The 12992-nt window shown below is 51.0% G+C and overlaps 1 protein-coding gene across 2 annotated transcripts in view; it reads left to right on the top strand.

Annotated features, from left to right (window-relative positions):
* Positions 1-12992, top strand: part of CCDC88C (coiled-coil domain containing 88C) — a 110980-nt gene that overhangs the window by 83031 nt on the left and 14957 nt on the right. For both annotated transcript variants that reach the window (XM_081147976.1, XM_081147977.1), the window contains exons 20-25: positions 253-530; positions 3639-3782; positions 5699-5885; positions 7393-7538; positions 10145-10234; positions 11601-11839. In XM_081147976.1, coding sequence (XP_081004102.1) covers positions 253-530; positions 3639-3782; positions 5699-5885; positions 7393-7538; positions 10145-10234; positions 11601-11839 — 1084 coding nt within the window. The remainder of the gene's footprint in view (positions 1-252; positions 531-3638; positions 3783-5698; positions 5886-7392; positions 7539-10144; positions 10235-11600; positions 11840-12992) is intronic.

Below are 12992 nucleotides of genomic sequence, written 5' to 3'. Positions count from 1 at the left end.
ACACAAGACTAAGTTTAGCACCATGTGATAGTCCGTTTATGCAGGGGCCTCTTCCCACAGCAGTTCCTTAAGTGCTGGTAGAACTGTCCTCAGCACGGCTGGACTTTGCCTGCCTGAGGGTCCCTGTTGTTTTGGTGTCGGCACTTGGCCTGCTCTTGGCGCTTCACTGCCTGTGGGGTGCAAGGATGTGGAGTCTGTGGCTCCCCGGGGCCTGCACCCAGTGAGGCATCATCACCTTCTCCCTCCTGGCAGGTGGAAAATTCCACTCTGAGCTCCCAGAGCGCCTCCCTCATGGCGCAGTACACGCTGCTCCAGAACCAGCAGGCGGCCAAGGAGAGCGAGCTTGAGAACCTGCAGAAGCAGCAGGAGCAGCTGACAGCAGCCTACGAGGCCCTGCTGCAGGACCATGAGCGCCTGGGCGCGCTCCACGAGCACCAGTCTGTGGAGTACGAGGCCCTCATCGGCCAGCACAGCTGCCTGAAGACGCTGCATCGGAACCTGGAGCTGGAGCACAGGGCGCTGGGGGAGAGGTGTGTGCCTGTGGCTGGTGGGGAGACTGGCGGGATCCCCGGCTCCTGTCCCCCCTTTGCTCTGGCCCCTCATGTTCCTTCTGTACCCGCTGCGTCGCAGTGGAGAGAAATCTATAGCACATCACCCTCAGTGAAGTGGGGTTTGTGCAGCTGGAGACTGAGGGGCAGGAGGGTCCCCGAGGGGAGAAGGGCGTGCACACGAATCCCGGCTCAGGGAAACCGCGTGTCGGCATTGGGGGTCCCTGCTCCCCTGAGGATTCCTACCCCTCTTCCTTTCTCTCCAGACCAAGATCAAGGAGGGGGGCGTTCACCATAGCTGCCCGTTTAGTGACGCTCTTACATGGCTTCCCAGGCCTTTTCTTCCCTGTCAGAGTCTCAAAGTCTGGGCTTTTTGGAAACTTCTGAATATATAGAAATACAGAATAGTGTAGGGAAAGCCCCGTGTACTCATGACCGGCGTCAGTACTTATCCGTACTCTGCCACTCTCATTTCATCTTGACCTCTTCCTCTCCAGCTCCAGACTCTGCCTTTTCTTTAAGGTAAATTTGATGTACATTGAAATGCATAAATCTTAACTTTGCGCTCTTGACAAATCCGGGCTTTGCGTGCGTGTGGTCAGGCCACATCGCCCGAGCTCCTGCCCTCACAGATCCCCGATTGCTCCAGGCCCCCGGGGAAGGTGCAGCAGGACCTAGAGTCTGGGGGGGGGGGGGGGGGTGATGTGCACAGGACTCAACCAACCAGCCACAGGAGAGAGAGGGAGGGATGTGCCTAAAGAGAGGCTCTGACACCTGGCGCCGGAGGGAGCTGTCTCCCAGTTCCTGTGCTTTGTGCTGTCCCTGCTGACAGTGTTTCCCTCGACTCTGCCTCAACAAGACACTAAGCAAATGCTGGGTCTTTAGTGGGAGCAACTGAGGTGCAGGGAGTTTCTATCACGGGGATCCAGGGAGGTCATTGGGCCAGCAAGCCTGGTGAAGGCATCTGCTGATGCCGTGAGCATGGGGGTGATGGCATTCATCTATTCACTTACCCAGTGCTTCCTATTGACTCTCTCCGGAGCCTTCCACCCCCTTTATCTGCCTAGATCTCCATCCTTTGGGGTGCTGGCATGTCTGCTCCTATTAGAGACTCTGCTCCTTCCAGCCAAAATGAGCATCGTCTGCCTCTCGGCATTTCCGTCTCTCCCTCCTCGCACACCCCCCCTGTGAGCATCAGCTGGATGTGAGGTGCTGTGTCCAGAGTGGCAGGAATGTACCCAGCCGACTAATGATGTGAAACTTGTGTGGGGCCCACTCCTCACCAGGCACTTACTGGCCCCATCCTTAATGTTCTATTATATATTATAACAGCATCATGATATATGTATTTTTTTAATTTTCACCCAAGGATATTTTTTCCATTGCTTTTCAGAGAGTGGAAGGGAGAAGGGGAGAGAGAGGGAGAGAGAGAAACACCGATGTGAGAGAGACACATCGATTGGTTGCCTCCCACATGGGCCCCAACTGAGGCCGGAGATCGAGCCTGCAACCGAGGCACGTCCGTGGGATGACGCTATAATCACTGAGCAAAGTTGCCTAAGGCAGTGTCATGATATCCTTAACATCTGTTCAGATGGGGAGGATCTGTGCAGGTGGTTGACTGTCTCTGAAGGAGGAGTCCAATGTTGTTTAGCCTGTAGCTCCTTGCTTGATAGAACATGGAGACCTACTGTTTCACTCAGTAGTTTTTGCTGGTTAGACATAGCTGGAGGCCCCTTGGTCTGTCTGCAGCAGTGCTATCGGTTTGGGGGTATAAGCGCCTGGAACACAGGGATGATGGCTCTATATTCATTTCATTTGACACTCGACTCAGACACTCCTCCATTCATTCCCTTAACACACATTTACTGAGTGTCAAGCCTCGTACTGGGGATTCAGTGGGGAGCAAGACTTGCTCAGTGCCTTCCCTGCAGTAGGGGGGTTACTAATGGTTGGAATATGCTTGATCAGTGTGCTTTTCCAAGACACAACAGGGAAGCAGGAGTCAGGGACCCTAATGGTCTGGGCTGTATTTATCAAAGCCTGGATGAGTTTTTCCAGAATCCCCTTTTCACATTGAGGCAGCCTCTGCCTATGGCTAAAGGCCACACACACATTTGCATTAAAATAGCCACCTGAGTAGGTTTCTAAGTTTGAGTCCCTGCAAGTCTTGGCTCCTGGCAGATGGTACAGGTACAGCTGATATTGGGTGGGTGGAGCGGGAGTGGAAGGCTGGAGACCCTGGAACACCGCTTGGTTTCTGTAAGCCTGAGTATGGAAAGCTCCGGAAGGGGGTCTCAAAAGGGATTTGCCTGCACGGGGAAGATTGAAAGGTGATGACTCAGTCACCTTCCTGGACACGGAAGTTTCCAATAGGCAGGAGGATTGGCCTGGGGGTGGTCTGGGACTCCCCCTTGTGTTCTGCTGCCCTCCAGAGACAGCTGTGCTGTGCAGTGACTTATAAAGATTGAGACAGGAAGAAATCAAAAGCCCCAAGCTGAGGGGGAAGTTGTGGGGGAGGGTAAGGGCTGGATTGGGGGTGCCTTGAGGAGCAGGGTGTGTGTGTGTATGTATGTGTACATGTGTGCAGCTGGTCCCTGGCAGCTGCTTGGACCCCACCAGGCAAGCATCTGTCCCCACCCACACTGACTGACTCAGAACAGGGAGATTGGTGTTCCAGAGCTGGGGTGGAGGGCTTACCCGGTCCCCAGTGAGGGGGATTAGCTGTTATATGTGGTGGAATTCAGCTCTATATGCTGTGATTTCTTTGAGAAGGGTGTGGAGTTCAGTATATAGTCACGGTGTTCCCAGCGGGCTAATGGAGGGAGGCTGCTTTGACGGACTGGAAGGGACCATGGAGACACATTGGGTGGGAGAAGGAAGACTCTGCTCCAAGGCTGGAGGAGACCCCCCCCCAGAGCTGGCCCAGTGTGTGTCCCAGCTGCCATTCTCCCATTTCTCTGCTGTCCAGCCCCGCTCACTGCCCTATCTCCCTCAGCTTCCCTCAGCTCTGCAGAGAGAAGCTTCTCCTAGGAGGCTCTGCATTCTTCTGGGGTGTCCGTTTCTAGTGGGTGTGTTTCCTTCCAACAGGCATGAGGACATGCTGAAACATAAGGCGGGGCTGGAGGAGCTGGAGAAGGTCTTAAACACCGAACGGGAGGCTCTGCAGCAGGAGCAGAGGACAAACGCCATTGCCGCCACCGAGAACCAGAGGCTTCGGGGAGAGCTGGACAGGTAACCAACTGCCAAACCCCCCATGCAGCAGCATGTGCCGGGATCTCATTCAGACCAACTCACTCAGCACCCGCTGAACTAAGCTCAAGCGAGTCCCCTGGTAATGGTATATTTTTTAAAACCCTGTCATGTTCACAGCTGATGGCAGTAAGGTAAAAGGGGACTCCAGCTGGTGGCTGGGATGGAAGGACCAGTGGCACCTGGGGTGGTGCATTGTCCAGGTTTGGACAGCCTCACCTCCCGCACGTGATGGTGATGATTGTATCGGGCCCGGGCACCTTCTTCCTCTAACACCAGCGATTCTGGGAAGGAGGTACAGTGAAGATCCCGTGAAAGAGGTGAATTCACACATTCCCTATTTGTGAATTCACCTACTCACTGAAATGTAACCCCCAGATCGGTACCTGCGGTCTTTCAAGGACATGCCCAGAGTTTGGGATACTGGCGTCGCCTGATGTGTGTGCACATTTGCAGCTGAGGTTGACAAGGCCTTTGACTCCTGCCTTGTTCCAGCTCTCACACTGCAAACAAGCGTCCTTTTCATGGTCGGTTTTGTGCCATGGTTTTCTATTTTTGTGCTTTTGGTGATGATTTCACTGTTTGAAATGGCCCCCAAATGGAGTGTTGACATGCTGTCTAGTGTTCCCAAGTGCAAGGCTGCGCTGGGCCTCGTGGGGAGTGTATGAGTGGTAGATAAGGTTCCTTCAGGCACAGGTTATGGTGCTGTTGGCTGTATGTTACATAGGAATCTTTATGTCTTGATAAGTTGGCAGAAATGTGGCCAGAGGCTCCCAGGAACCGTTGGGAACAGTTGTAGTGGACACTGATTCGGTGTTCAAGGTGACTTGATAGAACATTATACCGCGGATCACGAGAATTGACTGAGCTATTATCCCTCCCCCCCCCCTTTTTTTTAACAGATGAGGAAATGGGCTCAGAGAGATTAAATAGCTTGTTCAGGGTCAATGCTCCCAGTTAGTGGCATAGTCAGGGTTTGAATCCAGGTCTTGTCTCAACCCAGAGGCGTGACCACATGAAGCCTTCCTTCCCACAGCCTTGTTTTAACATGTATAGGGGGCTACAAACTCAGGTACCTCCAGTGGCCTGGCAGGTCCGGCACATGGGTAGGAGGGTCAGCAATAAACCAGACGCTCGTGGAGAGTTCACATCATCTAACGGCTGTCAGCTGGGAGGTGGGCCCAGGGCTGCCCAGTCATGCTTTTGTTTATTTATTTATTTTTTTCTGAGAAGCTAGATATCTGAATTTTGATGTGAAACTTAAAAATTTTTTTAATGTTGATAAACTTATTTTTTCAAAAAATACTGTGTGGGCCAAACTAGACACATCTGTGTTCAAATTGAGTTTATGAGCCTCTGGTAATTTGAGCTTTCTGGTATAAATCTTCCCCCCAGGAAACCCAGTTGGGTAATTATGATGATGATAATGATAATTTCAGTGAATTTACATAATACCTCAGAATCTCATATCTTATTTATCTCAGGAGTTCAAATTAGAAAGGGGCTTGGAATTGGGGAGAAGAGCTGGGCATAGACATAGAGTTTTAGGGCAAAAACATTCCAATTCAGTGTTTTTTAAAAGTGTTTTAATAGAACCCTTTTTTCCAAGTAGGCAGGGGTGCCAAAGCCTTCACATAAAGGATTTTAACAGTGATGCTCAGTCGAAGCAGTGTCCAGGCCTGCCTGTCCTGTCTCCCCCAGCCCAAAGTGGGGCAACAGGGGGAGCCTCATAGAACCCCAGCAGACACAGTTTGAAAACTGCTGATTTTGTTCAACCCTTCGTTTACACATGAGAAAAACTGAGGCCCAGAGAGGCTGTGGTTTTGACTAAGGTTGTACATCTGGGACAGAGCCTGGGAGCGCTCCTCAGCCCATGGCCCTGTGCTTTCCACCCCCAGGGTCAATTTCCTGCACCAGCAGCTGCAGGGGGAGTATGAGGAGCTTCACGCCCACACCAAGGAGCTGAAAACCTCGCTCAACAACTCGCAGCTGGAGGTGAACCGCTGGCAGGCCCGGTGTGATGAGCTGAAGGAGGAGCACCAGAGCATGGACATCTCGCTGACCAAGCTGGACCACCACTGCGAGGTGAGCCGGGGGCTGGGAGGCCTCGGGACTCCAGGCCATGCTCCCTGGACTGGACTGACGGCCGCGGGCTCAGCCAGGTTGAATGGTCCTTATTGGCGTCTGTGCCCGGAGACTGTATGTGAAGGTCATGCACAGACTGAGCGGAAGCCAGAGGCACTTGAAGGGACGAACACCCTGACTGGCAGGGACGTGTTAGGAAGCACCTTTCATCTGACCTTGGCTCTCGCAGGGTCGGGCAGTGAATGGAAACAGCCGAGTACCGTTCACGTCTGTCCCCTGCTGCGCACTTTGCTGCGCTCACCTGGTCCTCTCAGTTCTCAGATGACCTTGTGAGTGGTGCCCCCGTCCTTGTCCCTCTTAAGTGGCGGGATGGAGCCCAGTTAGTCTGAAGCCAGAGTTTACAACTTTCGTGCTGCATCAACCGCGATGATGTTCTAGAGCAGGAGGTGGCCAGCCTCAGCCCGAAATTCAGGTCCAGCCCCCCGGCTGTTTTTATGACGTCTGTGAACCAAGAATAGCTTTTCCAGTTTTTGATGGTTGGGGAAATTAAAAAAATAATATTTGGTGGCAAGTGAAAATGACATGAACTTTAAATGTCTGTCCACGAGTCAAGTTTTTTGGGTTTTGTTTCTAACACAGCCACACCCATGCGTGTACGTTTTATCTCTGGCTACTTTCCTGCCGTAACAACAGAGTCGAGTAGTTGCAACAGAGACCACCGTCCTGCCCGAAAAGCCTGAAATATTTACTATCTCGCTCTTTACAGAAAAAGTGTGCCAACCCTCGTCTACAGCAGAGGCGTCCAATAGGAATATAATGCAGCATAACATTTTAGAACGTAATACAAAATTTTCTGGTAGCCACATTAAAAAAGTAAAAGGAAACAGGTGGGATTAATTTTAATGATGATAGCCATTATGTCTAAAATATCACATGTAACCCCAAAAAGTTTATAAATGAGATTTTTTAAGAATAGGTTTTTATTGATTTTTTTTTGAGAGAGGAAGGGAAAGAAACATTGATGAGAGAGAGAGACATTGATCGGCTGCTTCCTGCACGGCCCCTACTGGGAATTGAGCCTGCAACCCAGGCATGTGCCCTGACCGGGAATAGAACCAGCGACCTTTTGGTGCATGGGATGACAACCAACTGAGCAACACTGGCTGGGCAACTTATTAATGAGATATTTTACATTATTATTAAAAATTGTTATTAAGTCCTCTGAATCTGTTGTATATTTTGCACTTACGGCACATCTCAGCTCAGACTGGCTGTGTTTTCAGTGCTCGGCGGCCACATGTGGCCAGTGGCTGCCCTGATTGATTGGTGTAGTGGCAGAAGGCTTGGCCATCCCCATGTCATTGGCCGTATTGGTCATTCCAGCTGGTGTAGATAATACTGAAATGGTCATCTTTGTGCACGTGGCCTTTTTCTTCCTTTGGAAGTAGATTCCCAGCATGAATCACAGGGTGCATGGTGTTTGAGACATTGCCAATCTGTGTTTTAGCTGCTCTCCCGTCTCAAGGGGAACTTGGAGGAAGAAAATCATCACCTCGTGAGCCAGATCCAGATGTTGAACGAGCAGAACCAAAGGCTTCTAGAGCAGAACATGGAGAGCAAGGATCAGTACCATGAGGAGCAGAAGCAGTACATGTAAGGGGTGTGGGCTGACGCCTGTCCACAGAGGGGTCCTGGCTTCCAGCTCCAGCCTAGCCCTCGACATTCTGGGCAGAGAATCCCCTGGGCGCATTCATGTCCCGAGGGCAAGGGGACAGACCATCTTACCAGTGCCTCCTCTCGTTTCCCTGGGATGGTTCTAGGTTTCTGCAAGTAGGGAGGTTGGCTTTTGTTTGCTTTTCAAAGACACTGCCCTGTGCCAGACACTTTTTAATCTGCTTTTGGAATTAATTTCACTTTAAAAAATACAACAGTGGTAAAGAGAGAGACCCAGGGAAGGCATTCAGGCCGAAGGCTGAGCCCTTTCTGTGTCTGATTTTCCTTTAGTGGGCTGGAGAGTGGGTTGTTGGTGCACCGTGGTTGTCCTCCCTCTGCCAGTATTTACACAGTCCTGGCTGTGGCGTAGGCCTTGCAAGGTGCAGAGGACCAGTTACCTGGTCACCAAGAACTAGTAGGGGAGCTGGGAAGTGAGCAGAGCTGCATGCACACCAGACAGATGTTGACGGGCTCCATGGAGGTGTAGAAGGAAGCATGGTGGTAGGAGTTAGGGTTCTGCTGCTGACACGGATGGGGAGAAGTTCTAGCCAGTGTGAGGAACCTCAAGGTGGAGCATGACATGGTCTGGGTGCAGGGAAGGTGCAGGCAGTGCCAGGAGGGAAGGCTGGAGGAAGTGGCGCTCAGCCCTGGAAAGTTTCCATGCCTGGCTAATGAGTCGGATTCGCTGGGAAGTGAGTGTTTAAGGGATGCTGGTCTACAAGGCCTAGGAATCTGCCAGAAATGAGGTCAGAAGGAAGAGCCTTGGTACTGGAAACCTTGTGTTTGGAAGTCAAGTAATCCAAGTTCATCTTGTGGGTCCAGGGTGGTCTTCACCCCTCTGTGCTATGCTGATGGGACTGTCCTTCCTTGTGATCGGGATTGGCTGGCCAGTGTGGGACAGAGAGACATGGTCACATTGAGCACTGGGGCACTGTCCCAGCACCTGGGGTGGGGTAATGATGCTGCTTCACTGCTCTCCTGGGTTCATCCACTCATGGACCAGCGGCCCCCCCCATGAAGGATGGTTTACATGGAGAAACCACACTGTAGTTTGGGGTAGAAATGACTTTGGCCTGAAGTTGGCTCTCTATAATCCAGCTGATAAAAGTTACCAGCAGAGGTTGGGCAGGTACAAACTAGAAGAGGAGGAGCCTGGTACCCAGGGGTATGATCTGATGGCAGTTTTGCATTAGAGAGTATCTGCAGGAGACCAGGGAGTTGGTAGGATTCTTGAGCCTGCTCTGAGCGGAGTCTTCCCCAGCCCTGGGAGGGTTGGGGTGCCTGCCCTCTGTGAGTTTGTGCGGCTGGAGGGGGTGGGTCAAACCCAGACATGAAAGTGCTCTAGCATAAGGCCAAGCAGCCCAGCTGTGGGAACAGAATAACAGACTAGAATAATAGATGCCGAGCCAAGGGCGCTGGAGCAGAGCAGGGTTGGTGGTCAGGGGCCCAGTGGTTTACAAGCTATCACTTTTCATGGGTGCTCACTTCACGGTGAACTCTCAGGAAAGCCCTCAGTTTAGGTGGGACCTCAGCAGCTTCATGACCAAAGGAGCCTGAGCAGCTGCCTCGATCCAGGGTTCTGAGCTGTCAAGGTCACACTGGCACTAAGAGGTAGGAACAGGCCAGGAGCTGGCAGCCCCATGGGCAGCGTTATATGGAGAGCACCGTGTGCTCCACTCTGGGATAGGAAAAAGGAAAATCAGGCCACCTGTCTAAGGCCAGACGACCTCTCCCAGTGAGCAGGCTACCGTCCGGCAGCCCAAGGTTCAGGAGGTCTCTTTGGTCCTTTCTGTGTTTTTGAAAATGTGAACTGATTACCAGTATTTAGTAATTAAGAGATTTTGCTTTACAACCTGGGTTTCTGGATCCTTTGGGGAAAACAAGCAGAAGTTCTGCCACATTAAGAGCAGCGCTCCTTTTGCAGGGCCTGCATGCAGCCCCACATGGCACCGTGTGCTCGGCCGCACTGCAGGCCCCTCCACTCCCTCTGGTCCTGCCAGGCCCGCTTTGCTCCTTCTCTGTCTGGCCCCCGGAAGGCTTGGAGTTTGTTTCTGCGGAAGTGGTATCAGAACCGCAACATTGGAATGGGTCGAGGTCAGAGGTCTGACTTGGATGCCCATCTGACTCACTGAGGGCATACCTCTCCAGACCACCGAAGGTCTTGTTAGTTTGTACCTGCAGGCACCAGCCTAGCCTTGTGTCCGACCCCGAGTGCCCGACAACCTGAACTGACCTGGCCGGAAAGCCCTTGCGGTTTCCAGGCTTGAGTTTTAGGTGGTTTTGGGGTTTGCTCTCCTGAGATGTCCTACAGCCTGGTCCTAGGTGCTTCAGCAGGGCCTCGAGGTGTCCGGGTTCCTGGAACCACGTCCAATGCTTCCATTCACATGTTCCCACCTCAGTGACCGCAGTGGTCATGAGCACTGTGATGTCTGAATGCCAGAATAATACTGGTCCCTTCTGGGCCAGGTCTCAGGCTGGGCTGATGAATAAATTTACATGTTTTATTTTAAAAACCAGATTGTTTTTTCTTTCTCCTCTGTTTACAGAGACAAATTAAATGCCTTACAGAGACAAAAGGAAAAACTAGAAGAAAAAATCATGGATCAGTACAAGTTCTATGATCCTGCTCCAAAGAAGTGAGTTGATTGAAGCTTCAGTGACTTAAACAGAATGCTTGTTTTTTCACAAAGAGGGAAAGCTGTAGCCACCCGGAGCAGTGGCCAGTGGGTGGGCCTGTCTTCACTCTATAGCATGTCATCTGTGCACAGGTCCCTCCCAACACGGACAGAATTTAGAGTTTCATTCAGTCTCGCTCTCCATTCTCAGGGTTATCTCATGAGGGATGGCAAATGCCAGCTGGCCATGAGCCTGTGTAAGGGGGCAGAGAATCTGTGGTTTTAGAGCCATTAAAGCAGGAGTATCAGGTTTTGTCTTAAGATTTCAGGACATAGAAAACCATGTTTGTTTTCGGAAGGAAGCTTGGGTCAGACACTTAGACCAGCACCCATGGTCTTCAAGCATAGGAACCTCCTGGTCTTACCTAAATTTCTCTGGATTCACTGTACTCTAGGGCAGTTCCACCAACATGTTCTCCTCTCCAGAGAGCAGCAGCCCCGGTTGTGGGCTGGCTCAGTCCCGAGACTGCCAGCATCCATCCAGCAGGGCTTCCCCTGGGCCTGGGCCTGAGCCCCAGGAGCTGGTCCTTCAGATTGTCTTGTCCCAGCCTTGCCTTGAAGTCAGATCCCCATGAGTCCTGCAAGGCATCTGTTGAAATCACAGAACCACAGAATTTCAGACCCTCCAGCTGACCCTTCTGTTGACAGAAATTGAGGCACTGGTGAAGAAATTGAGTGACTTGTGTAAGCACAGTGCTGTTTCATGGCAGAGCCAGGATTAGAACCCAGATGGGGTTCTTCTGTTATGTTAGAATGCCTCTATTTCCGGTTAGCTGCAATGTATTATGTACCCTTTAATTTCACTGTTTTTAATTCAAACGTCCCACTCTGCCCTGCCTCTTCCCACTCACCCAGATCCCTCAGTGCCTGGAATGGCCCAAGTACCCCAGCCTATTTCAGTTATTATTGACTCCAGCAGAAAAGGAGGAGGTCCCTGGCTCTCCTTGAAAGTGGCATTTTGATGGGAACTTGGAGCAAACATAGATTAGATAAGCGCAGCACCACTTCCTGTACTTCGCACCAATAATTAAGAATTGACAACTGTATTTGAAGTTCTATTTCCAAGAGGCTAGTGTGGGTTTCTGCCACGTTGAATGCTTCTACCATCTTCGGGCCTGTGCGAATTCACTGCAAATTAATTCCACCTCCTGAGCCCCAGATACGATGATCGTGGTGATGGCAAAGAGAAGCCTCATTCTAAACCCCAAATTAACGGCCGACGTCCCAGACTGGTGATGGAAATCCCAGCTCACGGGAGGGCACCCAGCAACCTGCTGGAGGGGCAGTGAGGGTTGGCTGTGTCCTAAAAAATCTTACTTCTAACTAGGAAAAACCACTGGATTGGAGCCAAAGCCTTAGTCAAATTCATGAAACCAAAGAAAGAAGGTTCCAGAGAACGACCAAAGTCAACTGCAGACAGCCCACCGTGGCCTCTGGAGTCCTCGGACCCGGCCTCGCCCAGTGCTTCTCAGCCTCTTAAATCGAAGCTGGAGCCCCTCGAGGTTCCCCCATCCTGCTCAAACTGGGTAGAAGAGCAAGACACCCACAGCGGGCCCACGGGAAAAGGTAGGAGGGGCTGACCTGGCGGCAGGCAGAAGTGAAGCGGGGAGGCTCTCGGATCTCCCTCATGTGCAGGGTAGAACCAATACGATGTTGTGTTGGGTGTGCACACGTATGTATAGGAGCCTCAAGGGGGTGTGCTCCATACACGCACATCTGCCTCCTTAGGTATGTTAACAAAGTAGAAAATAAAAAACCTGCGGCAGTGTTGTGGCAGTTTCGTCCCATAACAATTTAGTTACTTTTCCTTGAGCAGCCTCACGCATCATGTACACTGTGGTAGGGACTCGAATATCCAGAGCCGATGTCCACACAGTTATTGCAGAGACAAGCTTCATAGTGCATGTTTTTGGGTTTCCTTGTATCTGTCAGGCGTAGTATAAGCCATTTCTATAGGGAGATCCCAGTGCATTTAACACATAATGGACATATTCAAGGTCTTCAGCAAGGCCTTGCATGGCTCTGATCTTTTTGTCATTGTGAAAAGAAGATTCGGTTTTCTTCTCCCACCTGATCTGGCCTTGGGTCCTGCCACCAAGGGGTGCAGGGCACCTCATTGAGGGCTATCATTCGGAGCTTGCTAGAGATTCTGAAATGGGTTTCTTGTTGCATGTGCTGCATGTATTTCACTGAACTAAGAGGCTGTCAGTTATAAGCTGCACAATTGTGCGCACATAAAAAGAAAATAAATTGGTTGTGGTAGTGACAGTTTTGTCAGAATTACCACCTCACCGACGGTGACTGTGGTACACACTCACAGCTGCATCCTGATTTCAGAGATGTTAAAGTTTGGCGGGGGAAAGTGTGCATCTTACAGTGAATTAAACAAAGCTGTTGCCTTAAACATGGTTTAATTTTCAAATTTACTTTTAAATATTTCAGATTATTAGATTATTATTAAATTTATAGGTTACTGATCTATAGACCTGCCAAACGTATACCCTGAGAAATTTAAATTTTATGAAGGACACTAGGACTTTCTGAAGACCAGGCCCATGCCTGAGACTTATGCTCTCTCAGGCTGATGTTGCAGCACCGAGGGCCAGTGACAAGCTGCCTCCTGAGTGTGACATGTGCACAAGTCTTTCTGGGTGACATTCACCACTCCAAGTCACTCGATGTGTCACTCAAAATGCAAAAATGAAGTGTGCACACGCAT

Source organism: Miniopterus schreibersii (genome assembly GCF_964146895.1).
Source record: "Miniopterus schreibersii genome assembly, chromosome: 1".
NCBI lineage: Eukaryota > Metazoa > Chordata > Mammalia > Chiroptera > Miniopteridae > Miniopterus > Miniopterus schreibersii.
The sequence above is the reverse complement of the archived record's forward strand: the minus strand, read 5'-3'. Positions and strand labels throughout refer to the sequence as shown.